Genomic DNA, 19,200 nt, shown 5'->3' with positions numbered 1-19,200 from the left:
AGCAACTACTTCTGGAAGAAAATCAGCCGTGACTGTGCAGTGAGCACATGGCTGATCAAGTCAACTTGTCTTTGCTTTATATGTATGTGGTTGGTTTCCTGAAAGAAGATGCACTCATTGCAGATTATCAGGAAGTAGTACTTTTCTTCTAGCTAGTTAAACCAGACACCTTTTAAATATTCTAACCCCAATCATGATCACATTGCATTTGTGCATATAATCGCATAGGTGTTGCCGAGGTGGTAATAGCTGGTACCTCCCCTATTTGGGTATCTGATAATCTCTTCATGGAGCAGCAAGTGAATTTCCTTACAAATTTCATGTTTAAATCCAAGCATGATCATATTTTACTCTCCGACTTTAGGTAAGATATTTAAATCCTTTGCATCCAGATTTTTCAGTCGTATAAGTAAGATATGATTTATGCATTAAATGTTTGATAATTAATAGCATAGATTAAAAAGGCATTTTAAACATATGTAGAGGCATAAAGGACTAATATTTATACTATTATTATATTGTTATTAGTTCCCAGAAGATTAAACTCAATGTCATAACATAGCCACTGATTTTTTCTCACCCTAAGCACTCTGGGAGACATGGCAGAGGAAATTCTGCTGTGTGAAAAATCACCAAGATGCCTCCTATATTCTACAGCCATTGATTAGCTTGGAGACCATTAGTGCTACAGATGAATGTGACACCTAAAACATGACTATACCTTTCACTGATGCCAATCAGATCACCTGCCCTATAATTTTTCTCATTGTTGTGACCAAATACCTGACAAGGAGTAACTTCAGAGAAGACAAGTTTATTTTAGGTGAATAGTTTTTTTTTGAGGGGGGGAGGTTCAGTCAAATTCAATGTAGAAAACATTTAAACAGAAGCAGGGATCAATGATAGCTACATTTATCGCAGTTACAGTCAGAAAAAAGACAGGAATTGGGGAGTATATTATAAACCCCAACACTCACCTACCCCTAGTATAAGGAACCCCAATACCTATCCCCAGTGACTCACTTACTCTAGTAAGCTTCTACTTCCAAAAGGTATCACAACCTTCCAACTGTCAGCCCGGAGAAAAGTATTCAAATACATGATCCTATGGGGAACATTTCACATTCAAGCCATAGTAGAAGCAAATGTCATGAACTTCTACTGTCCTCGCTAAATCGTTAGTCACTGTCATTCATCCAGTCCTCCTTGTACCAAGAGTCCATAGCCCTTGTAACTTCTCCCAAGGAGAAAATTTGAGCAGAGTTTACTCTTCATAGATCTCCTTTTAGATTCCAAATGGCAAAAATATTAAGTCTCAAAGAAAGAATGAATCAGCCAGAACTTACTTACAGTTCATCCTCCCACAAGTGGCAATGACTTTGAGTGCCTTCTAGGAGTAATTGGTTATAGTAAAATGTTTTGATCTCAGAAATGATTCAACAGGGTTTAGAACTCTAGACCTTAGTGTTTTTTTCCTCTAATCTCCTCTTTGTATTCTTTGTTTCAATATTCTTTGTGACTAGAGGCTTTATAAATATGTAATAACTGTACAACTTCCATATCAGAACTGAGTTAACATTAAATGCCAGGTGAAAGTGAATGTGTAGCTGGATAAATGGTAGCTCATAGTTGACATAATTTTATAATTGTGTGGAAGTTCATCTATTTATTCTTCTGATTGTATTGTGAAGAAAAGGAACACAAAGTTAGGGTCTGATTTTATCTCTAATGACTGCAAACTAGAGTTGATTATTGATTCTCCAAATATTTTAAACATACTTGAGCAATAAATGAAGGTATGTTTGATATAATAGAAAGGCTGCCCTTCAGGAAATAAAAATTTCTACAAAAATGTTATCTTTCACCCATCAAAGTTTCTTAGTTTGGGTTTCATTGCTGTGATGAGACACCATGACCAAGGCAACTCTTATAATTGGGGCTGGCTTACAGTTTCAGAGGTTCAATCTATTATCATCACGATGGGAAGTATGGCAGCATCCAGGTACACATTGTGCTAGAGATAAAGCTGAGAGTTCTACATTGTGATATAAAAGCAGCAGGAGACAGTGTAACTCAGTATGTATAACCTCAAAGCCATACCTACTCCAACAAGGCCACACTTCCTAACAGTCTTACTCCCTATGGGCCCAGCATTCAAACACATAAATCTATGGGGGTGATACCTATTCAAACCACCACAGTAGGATAACCCATTTAGAGAACCCGATGGGAGACAGGGGGATCCTTTAGTCTGAACCTTCAGAGCATGATTCCAACTTACCAGGACTAGGAATAAAAACAATACTTGGGAGATACTTCAGCCCAAAGATCCCAGAAGGCACTAATAATAATACCACTACAGTTACAAAGTAGACAATTTAAAAGAAAGAAACACTAACCCCAGAAATACTACTGGATTGGTATTACTTGGTATTTTTAATAGCACATTTCCTGTGGTCAATCTAAAAATAATTCTTTCTTTCCCTTCCTGATGGGATTTGACTACATTTCAATAACAAGTCTATCTCCGTATTTCCCTGAAGAAACAAGAAAATTAATTTGATGTAAAATGTGTGCTGGGCCATTCCCAAGGCATAATAGCAGCACTCTATGAAAATTAATCCCTTTCTACTCATTTGAGTTTATGCCTAGAAGATGTTACTATCATACGGCAAGCCTGGGATGCTTTATATCATCAGGTTACTCCTTACGGGGATCAGTGAATCAAAGTATCAATAGCTGCAAGGTCTTTTTGGCATGGTAAAAGGAACAAAACAGAAAAGTTCACTAAAACCTGTGATTTGTTTCACCTTTAACAAGGGGATAATTGCTTCTCTAATTATAATTGAGCTATTTCTCATAGGAGTTTAATTGGAGGAACAGGGCACAGTGTTCAACTTATTGACCTAGTTGTACTTAAAAACAGTCTTCTTATTTATCAACATTTGCATCTCTAATTAGTGAGTGGGAAAATACGGGGTGAAGTGTGAATGAATAGATTATTTTGCTGAGTTTAGTCATGATAAATAGGAAACAGGTTTTTTAAAATAGATACTGACAAGACCAAAACCTACAGGCATCTGGAGCGGTACTGAATGTGCAACATCAGGTGGCTTTCTATCTAATTGCTTATTAATATGGCCACTGAACAGTGCCTTACATGCCATGCCACCTCTCAGAATTGGAGGAGATATATTTCCTGCCAGGTGCCTTATCTACCAAGCAGGACATCACATTCTTTGCAGGTAAGAGGGTAACAGAGAAATAAAGAACTTGGTTCTCTTTGATATGGAACCTTGCTTTCAGTGCCTAAAATGTCTGTCAGAGTTTCTTCCAGTTTTGTGTATAACAACATGGAGAACTAGAAAATAATTTTCAAAAACAGTCTTGTGTTACTAGACTTGTCATTTTTAAGTTTTGCATTGTTCCAAGAATGTTTTTCTATTGTTATAATTTTATGGTATTTTTTCCCTAATCTGTCTCTAGTATTTAATACACTGAGCTCCACACAAGGCCCTGTATCTCTGTATGTTTAAATTAATGACTAAATTATCATTCAATATATCAATTTATGTAGCAAATACAATCTATAAAAGTCATTGTCTTAACATCTACATATTCCAGTTTCAGTTTTCTAATGTGTGCATAGTGGTTCCTTCAAGGCTATAGATACAAAATATATATTCTATCTTCTATCATCAATCCATTTATTTGGGAAATATGTCTTGTGGTCTCATTTTGCACACAATATTCTTATGATTGTTTTGAGAGAGGGAAAACAAAAAGAAAAGGCATGACAAGGGCATTTTCATGTAACCAACGGTCATAGGGAACGAGGCATGGTTGTCTGAACAAGGGGAACAAAACACAGGTCATATTGGCTGGTTGTTGGGGGTTGGGAGAGCTGCAGAAAAGATAAATTTGCACTGAGCTCTGGGCAACAGGAAGGAGCCAGTCATGAATTGGGTCAGAAAGCTCCAGGCAGCAGAGGCAGTACACAAATCCCCTCAGAAGCTGATGGCCTTAAAAGACTAAGTAGGAGCCTCTCATCTGAAATCCAACAATAGGAAGACATTCAGTGACAGGGAAAGAGGAGTTCAGGGACTATAGACATGGCAAGCCCTTCAGAACCATGGTTAAATGCATGAGACACCAGCGAAGATTTTAAATAAGGAGTTTTCACGACCCAATATGTGGCTTTAAAGGATCTCATTTACTACTTCATGGAGACAGATTTTAGGACCATATGAATGGGGACAAGGAGACTACTTAGAGCTTGGCTCTCATCAAGAAAGAAAGGAAAAGAAAGAAAACTTAAGATAAAAATAAAAAGTAACAAGACAAGTTGAAAAATACAGAACATATATAATTTTGCTGAACATGCAATTAAAATATAAATTTCCAAAATGAAGAAAATGTGTAAATTATTTATTGTGTCATGAGAAAGTGAAATCCTCCATTTCCATATTCAGCAGGATATCCACGTGCCATGTCCACATCCTACTAGCAGATAGGTGTCCTAAACCCAGTGGTCAATAGAATCTGTTTCTACATGTAATCTCATTTGTATGTCAGCAGTGAGCAAAGCCCTAAGGAGAGTCATAATCACAGTGCAGAGGGACCTTTTATTTTCAAGATCCTTTTTCTGAAAATGAAAAGGTATCTTTTATCTTTGATCACTGTCTTGCTTTAGATTTCCAAAGACTGACCTTATGCCTACAGTCTGTACTAACTTCAGTCAGTGTGCATGGGAAAAGATATCTCTAGAGAACAACAGTCTTGCATTTCCTGATGATGGTCAGAGTTAGCACAGTCTTGACTACTTTACATTGATAAAGAGAAGGCTAAATATTGCTTATCTGGAAGTCAAGATCTTAGTAAAAAGTAGTAAAAGACTAGTAATTCATCAATAGGCTTGTCAATTTATAGCCCTTTACATGTAGAAAATTTAGCTTTTAAACACAATTCTGGGTTAATTTGTTCCCTTGTGGTTGTGTCATATATAGTAATTCAACTTTGGGACTTTTTCTTGTTTTTTTTTTAAATTTTACTTCTCAATTAGTCTTTATTACATTACATTCTTTGTCCATTTGCTTTTATTTCTTCATGATCTAACTCAGTTTTAGAAGTTTACAGAATTGAAGACAAGTTCGCCTCCACAATATGGTCTGTGTACATTCAGCACTCAAAAGCAATGAGCCAGACATATGTGCAATTAAGGGAGGAAAACAAATTCCCTTTCTTGGCAAATTCCTTCCTTCTGCAGAAGTTACGACAACTGAGCAAAATGTCGCTGTAGTTTCCATTTTAATTTTTTTAATTCTTTGCCCATTTTATTTTTACAATTGCCTAAAGATAGAATTTCAATTTGCTTGAAGACAAACACTTTTTAGAGCATATAAAATACCTTTAGTTTCATAGCCCTACTGAAAGATATAAAGAATATTGAATAATGCCGTTAAAGAAGTAGATGAACGTTTGTTTGTTTGTGTATTGGAGATCTAAGAAGCAAATAGCTGCAAAACCAATGTGGCATTCCATTCTTGGAATGCTTTCTTGGTTATTTGACGTATTCAAAAGGGACAGTAAGATATCTATTGCCAATGGAGCAAGCAAAAAAAAATGAATCCTGGAACTTCAAACCTATGAGTAGGTGAAACCGAAGTATTCTTGTATTCCAATAGAGAATGCCTTGTTCCCTGGGATGAGGTGCATAGCTTACCAATATGGACACAGCCTGAGAACTTCTCAGGTAGAATCTTAGGCACTTCAACCAAACACACACACAACCACTTCATCAGCATCTATATTTAACAGTCTACAAGTATAACTCTCACAATTCATACCTGAGAAATATCTCGAAAACCTGACAGTTATGTCCCACCCTTAAATACAGATTGACAGGTACCGTGTACAATGTACTAGAGCTTGTAAAACCTATCCATATTTTCTATGTTCTAGTATATTTTAAGAAGATGAAAATGAGCAAATGAAATAATAATAATAGTAACAGCAGTAATAATAATACTTCAGACTTGTCACTTGCAAACTATCCTGTAAAATTTGGCAGACTCCCAGGGACTAGCTAATGCACCTATGAGAAGCTTAACTTGGCTGAGTGTGCATTTGATAATTGCCCAATAATTGCTTTTCCCATTTGTTTGATTAATGTACCTATATACAATTCTCTAACAAATCCCCACTCTCTAGGTGTGCATACACTTCAGGATTCTGTTGTATTGCTTTCCAGGGCAGTGTTCTGGCACAGTGGGCCCCAATTTTCTATTAACAATGTAACCTTTCTGATAGATGTGAATTTTTCTACATAATGGTTGCTGGAGTCACTTTTTCATCTTGGATGGCATGTGGCAGTTTCCTTAGTTAATTAGGACAAATGTGCCAATTATGTTAATGTTTCTCCCGATACCAATCAGTGAATAATTAGACACAACACATCTGTCTTTCAAAGGGGAAGAGAATAGAAAAGTATAAGGTGCCTGACTTCTTATATTGACATATATGATTAGAGAGTACATAACCAATCCCCAGGTCAGCAAGTTTTTATGTTAAAGGGTGCCAGTAGGCACTGAGGGTCTGAATACCTTCCACAAAGTGAGAAGAGTCTCTGCAAAGATTTTAAGTTGTCTTTTCTTCCTTCATCAAAACAACAAAATTATATAGCCCTGTTGGCAAAAATATTGTTATATTGTGTGTTTATTTACCTGTAATCTTCAGAGATAAATAAGTTCTTCTATGGAAGTATTTCAAACTCGTGAGAATGATTCGGCTTCCTTGATATAAGAGATTGTGCTGAAAGAAATCACTCGGTGGGATCAGAGTGAAAGAATTGGGAATATACACAAGCCACCATGTCATTCCAGCTTGCTACAATCCACATTTACATAGTTCTTTGTATCTAATCTTCACAGATTTCTGGTTAGTAGAAAATTAATGTTATTTCCATTGTAACTTTGTTGATGTTCATTGTCTATATTTGGTAAGATTGTAGGGAGAGATGAAGTTGTATCCAATTTATTCAATTTTATAGTGTTATGAGCAATGTCTCTATCCTTGGGTTGACACTACAAGTATAAATAAAAGACTTATAGAATCCACACATGGTCATATTTGACACAATCTCAGAATATCCTAACATAAAGCTTGTGGATTTGTTTAAACTTCAAAGTTTACATTTACCAGTAAATATGATTTATATATTCAACATTTAATAATGTCCTACTATGTAAAGCCCCCATTGGATTTAATCCTGAAGTTTATATTATTACGTTTCAGATAAAATATTCCAATTGTCTTTTGAGTAACAATTGATTAGAAAATAAAATACACTGTTATTTTTCCATTATATTGATGCTTTTAATTAAAAAACAATACCTCAGCCATACGACGGTTCTGACTACCAGTTATGGTTGCTAACATTGGCACTCAGCATTCCTCATTTATGACTCATGCTATCAGATATTCCTTTTATTCAAAGGATTGGGAAGAATGGGGAACTAAGGAAGAGGCTATGGTGGTTAGCTTTGAAATATTTTGCTCTACCCCCAAATATGTGAGTTTGATTTTTCAGCTGTATAACCGGAAAACAGTTATATTCTTAGCCCGTGTTTGAACATGAAATCTTGAAACACTGTTAGAAATAATGATTTGGTGACTAACTTATTTAAACAACTCCCCATTTATACCCTCTTATCTATAAGAACATGATTAGCTAGAATGGTGGGGTCAATATTAGGTAGCATAACTATTGTAATATTTGGTTAGAAACATGAGGGATGAATAAAAGTGAGCAAATGAGTTTTCAAAATCAGGATTAATTTTGAGGATTATAAGCTATGCCATATGTAACTAGGAGCTCTAAATACATACAGTTTTGGGAACTATAGGTTTTTCTGTTTCTGTCCACATTATAGATAAAAAATAAATATAAATTACTTAGAAAGAAAGCAATAGGCAATGTTTAGCATATGATGGTTGTAAAATGTTGGAGTGGTCTCACAGTAGAACTTATGTAAGGCTGGGCCATGGAGCAATGGTTTGCTACAAAACCTTGCTTCCCCTGATAATTCAACCAGTAGTTCTGACTTTTATAAAATATCAGTCACTCTGAAACTAGAAGACCATGCATCTAAGGACCATAAAGGTTGGTTTTTAAATCAAACCACTCAAGTAAAGTTGGCATTTTTACATCTTTTGTAGGAACACACAATGAGGATAGTATGATTCAATCTAGGATCTCATGATCAGGAGGGGAATCACTAATCTTCATTATTAAAAACATATTAGTGTTTGGAGAATTCCGTGGGCAATCAACTGAACTAGGGGCTGAGAGTATCAGGGGGAATTTTTAAGCACATGATCGTCCTACAGCAAGACCTGGGAACCTACCATTGTGTTCAAAGCCTGGAAATGTAATGTCTCTTCTGGACAAATACAACAAGAAGTTATGGCTGCGAACAGTGGACACGACCTTCACCAGGAGAGTATACTAAGTGAGGATTTTTATGTTCCAATTATTTATTTTGTTTGGAACATGGGTATGATAATACAACCTATGGGTAGACATCTGAGGACAACTTTCGATCCCCAATCTCCTTTTTCCAACATGCGTGTCCTAGGGATCAAACTCAGGTCACTGAATAGGAAGGGAAGCACCCTTACCTACTGAGCCATCTTACTGGCCTCTACATGAGGATTTAGAAGCTGGTATTTATGGTAATGGTAAGGCAAATGTATTCTTCCTAATTGTTTACTTTCCTGACTGGTATTGGGAATTTTGAGATATATAATTTTGAACACAGACATTGAGGGCTCCAGGTCATGTTTAAAATATCCAATTTTGACAGTAAGCTCTGAGTTAAGTTTAGCACCAGGTAAGAACCCATTGAGACTGTTGACTTGTCCTGATCCCATATGCTTCCACTCTCTTATCTCATTAAATCTTCCTGCATCATCACTTTCTGGGTGCTCCTCCACCTTGAACAGGCAAAGACTACAGTCAATTCTGTTTGACTCTTACATTTATCATTCCCCTAGTAACAAAATAGTTGCATACACTGTACATTTTTAAATTTGGTTCATTCAAGTGGTATAAATTGTATATGGATTATTGATTTCCATAAGCAAACCAAATATCTAGAAAAAAATCAGCTCTGGGAAAAATTTATTTTTAAAGGGTTAAATTTTGTCACCAGCCTTATAAAAGTATAGTGAGGACATTCTATGACATTGTATATATTTCCCAACTGCACACACATTTGTTAAAACAGAAAAATCTTAGGATGTAGAAAGAAAATTAATTAAATTCAACTTGAAAGTCTATTCTTGGACTCCATTATTTTAAGATAAACATTAAGATATCAAATTGAAAGAGAGATCAATTTGAAAAGAGATTATGATCTCTTTTATCCTGTGCTTGTTATGCTTTTCATATCTGTTGAGCATCTAGAAAGTAATTGAAAAGATAGGCAGAATCTAACAAAAAATGAGACTAATGTTGATGGTTTGAGAATTATCAGCCATAAATGAAGAATATGTCCATACAATATATCCAACAAGAGCCTTCAGATCTCAGGAAAAGTTGCAATGGGCTTCCTTGTGGAGCTTTGAAAATCTAGGTGCCTGGGCCCCTCCTGTCACTAATAAAATCAGAGCTTTTCCAATGGGATCTAGGCAGGAAAGATACAGTAATTCATTCCTGGAGAATTCTGGGCATGGAGTTAAAAAAACCACTGATTTAAAGAGAGATAGAGAGGATATAATAGGGACAGTGAGAAGCTTGCATGAGGGCATGCAAACATCAGACATAGGGTTTCTGAAGTATACCCATAGCAGCTACTAGCCATAGCAAGGTCTTTGCATTTGAAAATTAGACAGGACCACTGATTGCCTCTGATGGTAAAATTTGAGCAGTATCAATGATCTTTACCCCAGAAAGTTGCCATCTGAACAGTGAATGAGCAAGTGAATAGATAGGAAGCGACAGGATTGTAACTTTTAAGAGATAAAAAGACTGAAATATGACTGTTGAAAAGAAGAACACATATCATGTGTTTAGAGTAAGCAGGGAGCTACAAAAATATTGAGTATTTTACTGATGACCTAGAGGCTCAGCAGCCTAAGCAGTAAAATAATATGAATCACCAGTGGCTGCAGTTTCTGAAGGTAAATGCTTAGCAACCTGGAGTTGCAGATGGCTTTTGGAGTGGTACATAAACCTTCAGGTTATGTCTTCTGGATCAATGTTCACTCTTGCCTATTTGCTAATGCTTTCAGCTAGAATTGTATGAGAGTAATTCTGTTTGCTGCTCTATGATTGAATGTTGAAACAGGATTCACAAAGTGAGATGTTTTCCTTCACAGAACTATATCATGTTCTCATGCATCATACGTGCTGCAGAGCAAAAACATCACACGCCATGGGATGTCTAGATTTAATGTTATGAATTTCAGCTCCAGCGTGTGTACAAAGACATGGTGTCTATAGGACAGATCGTAACTGGATGCTGCTTGATTTCATAGAAAAGGTGTACCCATTGAAAATATTTTTACATATCTTTCATTTTGAAATGGCTAGAGGGAAATCTTATCCCTGAAGTTTAGTTAAAGTAATAGAAATCATTAAATGTATGCCATATATTGAAGAATGGGTAAGGAGAGTGATGTTACGAAGAATAAGTATTGAGAAATGATGTAGATCTATATGGAATAACGTATATATGTGACTGTGTATTTTTCATATTTCTTACATTTACTACCAAAATAGAAGTGAATATCAGATTTAATATAGTTAAATGTCTTCAATTAAAAATACACTTTACATATGCTTTTAGGAAGTGATGCAGTGATGGTGTCTTCTAACAGGATTAGAAAGCATTTATACAAGTTATTTAAATATTATATTTCAGTACCTGCCAAATGGCTGTTGGTCTGTCCAATGCTTCCTTACACAGTGCTCGATTATCTTTTAAAAGTAAATGGAGGGTAAATCACAGTTGAAGGATAAAAGAACTCAGACATTAACATATTTCAAGTTATTTAGACTAACATGATTTCTTCCAATTCTTGAGTTCTTCTCATTTGGTCTTACAACATTTAGTATATTCTTAGTTAAATATTGATGATAATTTTAAACTACTCATTGTGTTTTAGAGGTAGGTCATTCAGTCTCCAAATCCTTAAGAAATGTGGTCTAGAATTATTCTCATTTTATAAATAAGTGCAGCAAGTTGTATAGTTGAGAAACCAACCCAAAGTAGACACAAATAACACAAAATGAACAAGTTCAGCTTTGAACCCAGCAGTGTACTCAGCCTTTTTCTTTGAGAGTTTAAAAACTGTCACTTTCCGGAAGACTCTCAGATATGCATAGTGGAATGACTCAAATCAAACACTAACAGCAGAATATGGAAATCATTCTGCTGTTGCTCGCTTTTCACCATTAATAAAACCCCATACTTTCTAAACACTTAAGAAAATAACATCAAATAAGTCCCCCAAAGGCAGCAAAGGCTACAGTTCCAAAAGCCAAGAACAGACACTGAAGGGTACTAAGCATCATGACAGCCATGTAGTCATGGTTTATGGCAGAAACCTTTTATTGCTTTCTGAAATTCAACCTCTTTTTTCTGTCTTCTTGAGTGTTTTATACACAGTTAAAGATAACTACTAACTCAGAAAGAGTTCTGCAATGTATAAATCAGTTTGCCAAGTGGGAAAGATGAAGGATAAAAGAGAAAAATGTTATACTATCAAAACTATGAAGAGAATTAGAAGCAAAGGCAGGTAGTAACACAACTAACCAAGACTGCACTGTGAATAAATTTCATTAGAACAATTAATTGATTACTACTCAATGTGATATAAACCCAACACAAGAAGAGATGTTGTGTATAATTTTTTATAGTATATAATATATCCAAGGAATTACTTCAAAATGGAGGAATCATTTTCTTTGGCACTGCTGATCCCAGAGCTAGCACATGAAACATAGTTTTTAAAATTAGATGTTACAGCTCTTGCATATTGATTTCTCTTGGTGACTCAGATAGTCTTTTACATGATAAATAGAATTACTCTCACATATTTTTCTCTTTTTTATATTTAAGTTTTCATGATTGCTCTAACATTTTGTCTTAGCCAGAAATAATAATTAAATATTATTTCATCCTACTTGCACTGTAAATATCCTTTAAAATCAATATGTTCCATTTTTAATGTTAAGATAAACTTGACCCAAAGAAAAGTCATCAGGATTTAAGTGTTTCAAAACTTACCATTTACAGAAAAAAAGCAAGGGAATTTTGAGTAATTAAACATTTGCCAGCGTCATCCTGTATGGATCCCTCATGAGATTGGTCAATCACAACTCATTGTTTTGTCCCTCAGATTGTTTCTGCCTTTTGTAACCCTGTTCTGCACATAGATTCCCAAGGCAGAACCTGCAGAATCCACTTAGTATTCTTCTTTCTAGCCTGTACCCAAGCACATGCACTTCCTTAAGTGCCCTGTTACTCTAATGTCATTTGCCTCTCAGTCATCAGAATTCCATCACCAAAAGCAAGTGTAGATATCTACCCCACCAAGGTCCCTCCTCCATATGTTTCAGTCTCAAGTTCCCCTTAACATATCTTAACATATGTCCTATTGCAAATATGCATATGCCTCCACCTCCTTCTGATGGGTGCTCTATCATCAGGATCTTGCCTGACTATTCTTCAGCACTTAACACAATGCCTACACACAGTCTATGCTTGGGGATTATGTATGAGTTTAAACCACAGGTTAGGATTATTTCTTTTTGAGACAGGGGTTTGTGTATCCCAGAAGAGCCTAGAACTTACCATATAGCCTAGGACGACTTTGAGCATCTTCTTCATTACTTGAGGAGTTTTTTGTAGTTATGTATCGCCACACTCAGGTTATACAGGATGAAGATCAAAGCAAGGGCTTAGAGAATGCTATTCACACATTCAACCAACTCAAACATATAACCCAGCCTTCTTTTTCATTTGTTTCCTTGGTGGTGGTGGTGGTGTTTTTAATTTTATCTTGGTAGAGACAGAACCCTGGTTCTCATTCATGCTTGACTAGATGAACACCTTATCATTAAGCCACTAACCCAACTTCTTAGGAAGCAATTTTACAAACAGATTCTGTAATCTTCAGAAAAGTTTGCAGAAGTTATTCAACCATAGGTTTTTGTTTTGGTTTTAACTCTCAAGAAGGTAATACAGGGTTAATATATACTGTGTACAAATATCATCTTTGGAGAAAGACTCACTGACTATAGAACAGATAGACTTAGATTCAGATGGCAACAGGAAACTGGAAGTTTCCCAGAGTAACTGGAATTCATCTTCTATTTAATGCTTCTGTTAACGCCACATAGAGGTGAGGCAGCTATCTTCAAAGGCACTGGGGAGTTGAATTCTAGATCCCCAGGAGAACAATATCTATAGCTAAATCTATTTAATTAAAATCATGTCTAGGGTCTGGTCCTCACTAGAAATATTTAATTTTAATTCTGACATTCAAACAGAAACCTTCTTATAGGAACCTAAAAATGCATAACACATTTCGCTCCACTATATGTCTTGTTTTCATTCATATGTAAGGACATCCTGGTTAAACATTAACTATAGGCCAGTTCCAGAACAGAAGAGACAGCAGTGATAAAGGGGGGAGCATAAAAGCTTGGCATGATGGCCCATTCCTGGAATTATAGTACTTGAAATACTCTTGCAATAAAATTATATATATTCAGGACCAGCTTGGGCTACATATGAACCAAAAAAGCAGGTCAAAAACCCATGTAGCTTCCTTTCTAGGGGACAAAAATTAGTAAAATCTTAATAAATGAGATGGAGAAAATAAAAGAACGAATGTGATTGGCTGGCATATAGGAATACATGGGGGCTGAAAGTACAAAAACGAACCAGAAACAGATATACTAAAAGGATGTGAGCAGTGGTGAAGGACAACACAACATAACAGCAGCTCAGGTAAGGTTGATTCATGCATACGTAAAGGCATTAGCAGATTCAGTATCTCCCCACCAAGAGAAGAGTTACTTGCATGATGGTCTTTGCAACAAAGCCTGCATACTGAGAGATAATGTCACAGGAATAGTGAAAGTCAAACTCTGAAAGAGTGTGGTCTTCTGACAGCATGAGGCTCCACAGTAGTTCATTGTAAGGATTCAGGGTTGATATTGAGTTAACTAAGGAGTCATTGGAGGTCTCGTGATATGGTGTAGCATGCTGTGGCAGAGTCCTCTAATATTGAGGTGTGAGAGGAAATGTAGAAGGGAAGATGCAAGATTCTTTTATTTTCTATTGATATTTTTTATTGGATGTTTTATTTACATTTCAAATGTTATCTCCTTTCTTGGTTTCCCCCTTGCAAACCCCCTATCTCAGTCCCCATCCCCTTGCTTCTATGAGGGTGTTCCCTCACCCACCCACTCCCAACTCACTGCCCTGGCATTCTCCTACACTGGGACATTGAGCCTTCACAGGATAAAGGGCCTCTCCTTCCACTGATGCCTGACAAAGCCATACTCTGCTACATATGCAGCTGGAATCACTGGTCTTTGGTTGGTGGTTTAGTCCCTGTGAACTCTGGGGGGCCTGGTTGGTTGATATTGTTGTTCTTCCTATGGGGTTGCAAACCCCTTCAGCTCCTTCAGTCCTTTCTCTAACTACTCCACTGGGGTCTTTTTGCAATCCAGGAGAGAAATGGTAACTTGGGTATGAGTAGTCAGAGGCAAGAAAGAGTCAGAATTTGTTGTGCTGCTTAATAGTAAATGGTCAGAGAAAGAAAGAATGCAACAGTAACCAAGAGAGTATCTTAAACTAGCTGTAGGTTGAACATGGCCTTGGCTGGGCTAATTAAGAAAACAGGAAAGGAAAGTTGGAAATGTCCATTTAGAATGACACTATCAGGCAACTGATAGCAGGTATGAGCTCAGAGATCAGCATGGAGTCTGGATTGGAAAAAACCTGGGAATTATATACAGCACATCCAATGAATCCAACAACAAAAATAAAAGTGAATCTGAATAGAAAAGAGAGGCAAGAGATCAAGACCATGGTCTACAAATTTGATCAAGGAAGCTGAGGAGGTTGAATGAGCCTGGACATCTGGAATGTGCTGTGTCCAGAGAAGCAAAGTAAGAAGGAGAGAGAGACTAGTAGAGCTACATGCTGCTGCCTAGCAAGTATGATGGGCCCTAAGCTCTAGCCTGATAGTGTCTAAGCTGCTCACACCTGAGCATACTTTCAGTGAAAGTAGACATGTGGAGGACAAGGGTGGGTTAAGTAGGAATGAAGAAGCCAGGGAGTGTTAGGAAGCTTAACCCCAGCAACACACTTCCTCCAACAAGACCACCCGTACTCCAACAAGGCCTTCTATAATGACACCTACTATAAGTTTATGGGGCCATTTTTATTTAAGCCATCACAGACTGATAACCAAGGCCAAGACTAGACCAAAAAATAATAAAGTCGACTGTCAGATCAGTATTGTCAAGTAGCTGTCTATTAGTACATGGCTTTGGGACTTTGCATACACACACATATAAATGTATGGCAGCTAGTTACTAGTATCATGTGTGGTATGCATCTGACAATAAAATTCATATTTAAAAATCCAGTTTTAAATGGATCCCCTTGTAGTTCTCCCTACCATTAGTGCAAATATCAAGTATATTTAATTGCTTCCAAATTTACATGATTATAAATAATGGTTTGCATCTGTACCCTCATCCACTTCAGATTCTCAGGAGTATGGTTGTTTTTCCCTCGTAATACTGGCTTTTCTTCTATGGATTAGAAAAGTGTAACTGACAGTCACTTGCATTATAGAAGTAACTTAGAACTGTGTTGTGTCAAATTCGCTGACAGATTTAGAGATTAATTCTTGTGGTGCTGAAGAAGCTCTTTAAGATTTTGAAAATGGCAACAATATTGACTCCCTCTTACTAAAGGTTACCTGTGTCCACATCCACTGTAACGCAAGAGGAAAGTTTAACTGTGGTAAATATCAGTGTTGTTTTCCTTTATGGGAAAACTACTTCACAAGGAAACAAATCTTGCCAAGATAAAAAATAGTTTACCCCCCAGAAGGACAGTTTGCACAAGAATATTTCTCGTCTTTTATTCAGCAAGGACAGAAAACTGTTGTTAAATTAATAGTGTTAGCATAGCAAAACAATGCTTTGATAATGTTGAATAGTCATGTGTTAGGTCAGATTTTCCAAAACCAAACTATGTGCCAAAGATTTGAATACTAGAAGTATTCAAAATGGGATTTGAGCGTGACTTATGAGCTATTTGGATTGTGTTTGTGTTGGTAGGGAAACTTCCCCCACCAAATATTTTGGCTTATACGAACCTACAAATCGGTGTTTGGCTACATTTTAAGGTCTGTGCATTTTCAGGCAAATTTAATCCATATGTTGCAGAGAAGCTACAGGTAAATCATCTGAAAGTTGCCTTGTTAGACCTTCATGATATCTGAAATGCCTTTTCAGCTTCTTTATAGTCTTATGTTCTTTTTTATAAAACAACAGGTAAGTTGCCAAGAGTAAACAAATAAAACAGCAAAAGGTTTGGATTCATTTTGAAATGCTTTGCCTGTTATTTTTGATTGGGTTCTGTGCTTGGCAATGCTTATTCCCCATGTCTGCCTGCGGGGCAAAGTGGAAACAGTTGAGCACTGTATTTCCAAACTGGTTCATTGACATTTGAGAAAAATGTAGTACAGACAGAATCAGCATGTTTGGCAGGTGAGTGATACCTAATATGACCTTGGAAAGTAACTTTCCTCTGCTTGGATGCAGTTCATAGCATGAAACGATGTTATATACACTACAAAACCCAAGTCAGGACAAGCAGTCATGCAGGGACCCGGACTGGGGATTTATTAAATTTTCTTGTTCATCTTTAGATAGAGTGGCTAAAGAATGAAGACATAATTGATCCCGTTGAAGATCGGAATTTTTATATTACTATCGATCACAACTTGATCATCAAGCAGGCCCGACTCTCAGATACAGCAAACTATACCTGTGTTGCCAAAAACATTGTTGCCAAGAGGAAAAGCACCACTGCCACTGTCATCGTGTATGGTAAGAGAACCCTCAGGTTCCCAGTCCAGCACATGCAAGCAATTTGTTCTCATTTATAGCATTATTGCGTTTTAAATTATCCAGCTACCAATCTCTTTTAGATTCTCACCACCATTTCCTCCAGCCTCATGCATGGTCAGTAGATTTAATTACTTCCAGGAGGCTCCTAAGTGTGATAAAGCTTGGGTAAGTTTCTGGAAACTGCCCACATCTGCTGCTTCTCAGGGGTCTCATTTCTCAAGGAGGAATTTTACCAAGAAGACCTGACTGAGTTTGGGAAACAACAGAGCTCTAGACAGAACAATGACATTCCTTTAACTCTAGGCTCAGACTGATGATTATACCACCAGAAGAAATATAAAACCAAGAGATTCCATAAATATACTTGGTGCCCATCCACCCTTAGAACTTGCTTTTTTGCTTCCACTCGAAGACTGAAGAGTCATAATAAAGGCAACTGTGGTCAAGGGACTGTTATTCCTACAACATGGTAAAACCTCATGAAATGACTTTGCGTTCGCTGGCCCCTCTCAGCCTGCCATGTCTTAACCTTTTGATTCTCCTCAAGTGTCAAATAGTTGCAGATCCCATTTTAGAGTGGCATCAATGCTTACCTCCCTCTGCAGCTGGCACTCCATTAGTCCCTAGCTATTTCTCAAGGTGACTCATCCTTCAGCTCAGCTTTCTACTGTTTCATACACTAAAAGACTACACTGTACATTTACATAATTCTGAGAACTTTGAGTCTTCATTATATTTATTTATTGTCACAGAGGAATCTAAACCCCAACTATTTGAGGTGAGGTTTCCTTTTGAACAAGGAACCCAGACTTTACCTCTACTCAGAAAACAATGAAGCTGTCTCTCCGTACTTGTGTGGTCTGCCATATGCCTGGATTTGGATGGCCTGTGAAGTAGAGGTTTTCAGTTAAATTATCCTGTCATTTGCTTCAGAGAAAAATTTTATCCTAAAGGAGATAAGATTAGAATAAAATAATGTGCCAAAGAATATGCCATTACATGTTTTTGTTTTGTTTTGTTTTGTTTTGTTTTATTTGTTTTGTTTTGTTTCTTAAGTTGAAGGCAATTTAATAATAGCACATCCAAAGAGATCACCTGACTGTCTCCCATTTATTCCAAATTCAAGAGGAGTTCCCAGAAAAACTACTTCCTGTATACTAAGAAGAAAATTTTTACCATAGAGAAAGTTGAAAACAGGAGAATTCTGTACAGTTCTTATTCAATTAACTCTTAATTCTTGGTAACCTTCTCCTGACTTAGCATCTCTTGGATACAGACACATTTAGTGCTCCTGGCCTTGGTGGCTGCTTACTTCTCTGTGATCTTCCTATGATTGGTAAACATGTGTTGAATCCACTTGTGTGTTTTTATCCTTCTTATATAAGTTTAATTCTCATATACAACTGAAAAGGAATCTAAAAATATAGAGATAAGTTGTTTCCTCTCCAACAGTACCATTGTGTGGTTGTGTACTGGCAAGATGAGGAGTCACAAGGACAGAAACCATCATGAGGTTCCAGAAGCTGCACATAACAATTCTTTACAACTGCCATTTTAATTACAGGATTGAAGCATTCTAATTTTTTGTAAACCCCTGATTACTCTTGGGTTTAATTTCCTTGTCCAGATAAATAGCTGTGTTGAATTGTAAGCAATTGTATTTCTTAAATCACAAGAAATTGTTTTGTACTTTTTATCTTAGTCTAAATTGACTGAAACACTTGATTAACAGCATTTAAAATGCAAAGAAGCAATGGGACCCAATCATAGTATGTGCCAATCGCAAATAACTAATGAAGGCACACTATAAATAGATGTATTCTATAGGTATTTAATATAGATGCAAGTCTCCATTCTACTTATAGCATAATTTCAATATCTGCAAATGCAATGAGGACACTGTTATATTAGAATGGATCATACACATATAACAGGAGCATTTTTAAACATGAGCCGGGACTGAAGATAAAGCAATGAGACCTGGATCAGCAGCTATCTGGCTTTTTTTTTTAATGGAGTCCTTTTTTCTT

General features: G+C 36.6%; 1 protein-coding gene across 2 annotated transcripts in view; it reads left to right on the top strand.

The window, feature by feature from the left end:
- Nucleotides 1–19,200, top strand: part of Unc5c (unc-5 netrin receptor C) — a 336,174-nt gene that overhangs the window by 254,507 nt on the left and 62,467 nt on the right. For both annotated transcript variants that reach the window (XM_028760465.1, XM_028760464.1), the window contains exon 5: nucleotides 16,969–17,149. In XM_028760465.1, the coding sequence (XP_028616298.1) occupies nucleotides 16,969–17,149 (181 nt within the window). The remainder of the gene's footprint in view (nucleotides 1–16,968; nucleotides 17,150–19,200) is intronic.

This window comes from Grammomys surdaster, unplaced genomic scaffold (genome assembly GCF_004785775.1).
Source record: "Grammomys surdaster isolate TR1022 unplaced genomic scaffold, NIH_TR_1.0 126531, whole genome shotgun sequence".
NCBI lineage: Eukaryota > Metazoa > Chordata > Mammalia > Rodentia > Muridae > Grammomys > Grammomys surdaster.
This window is presented reverse-complemented; position numbering and strand designations above follow the sequence as displayed.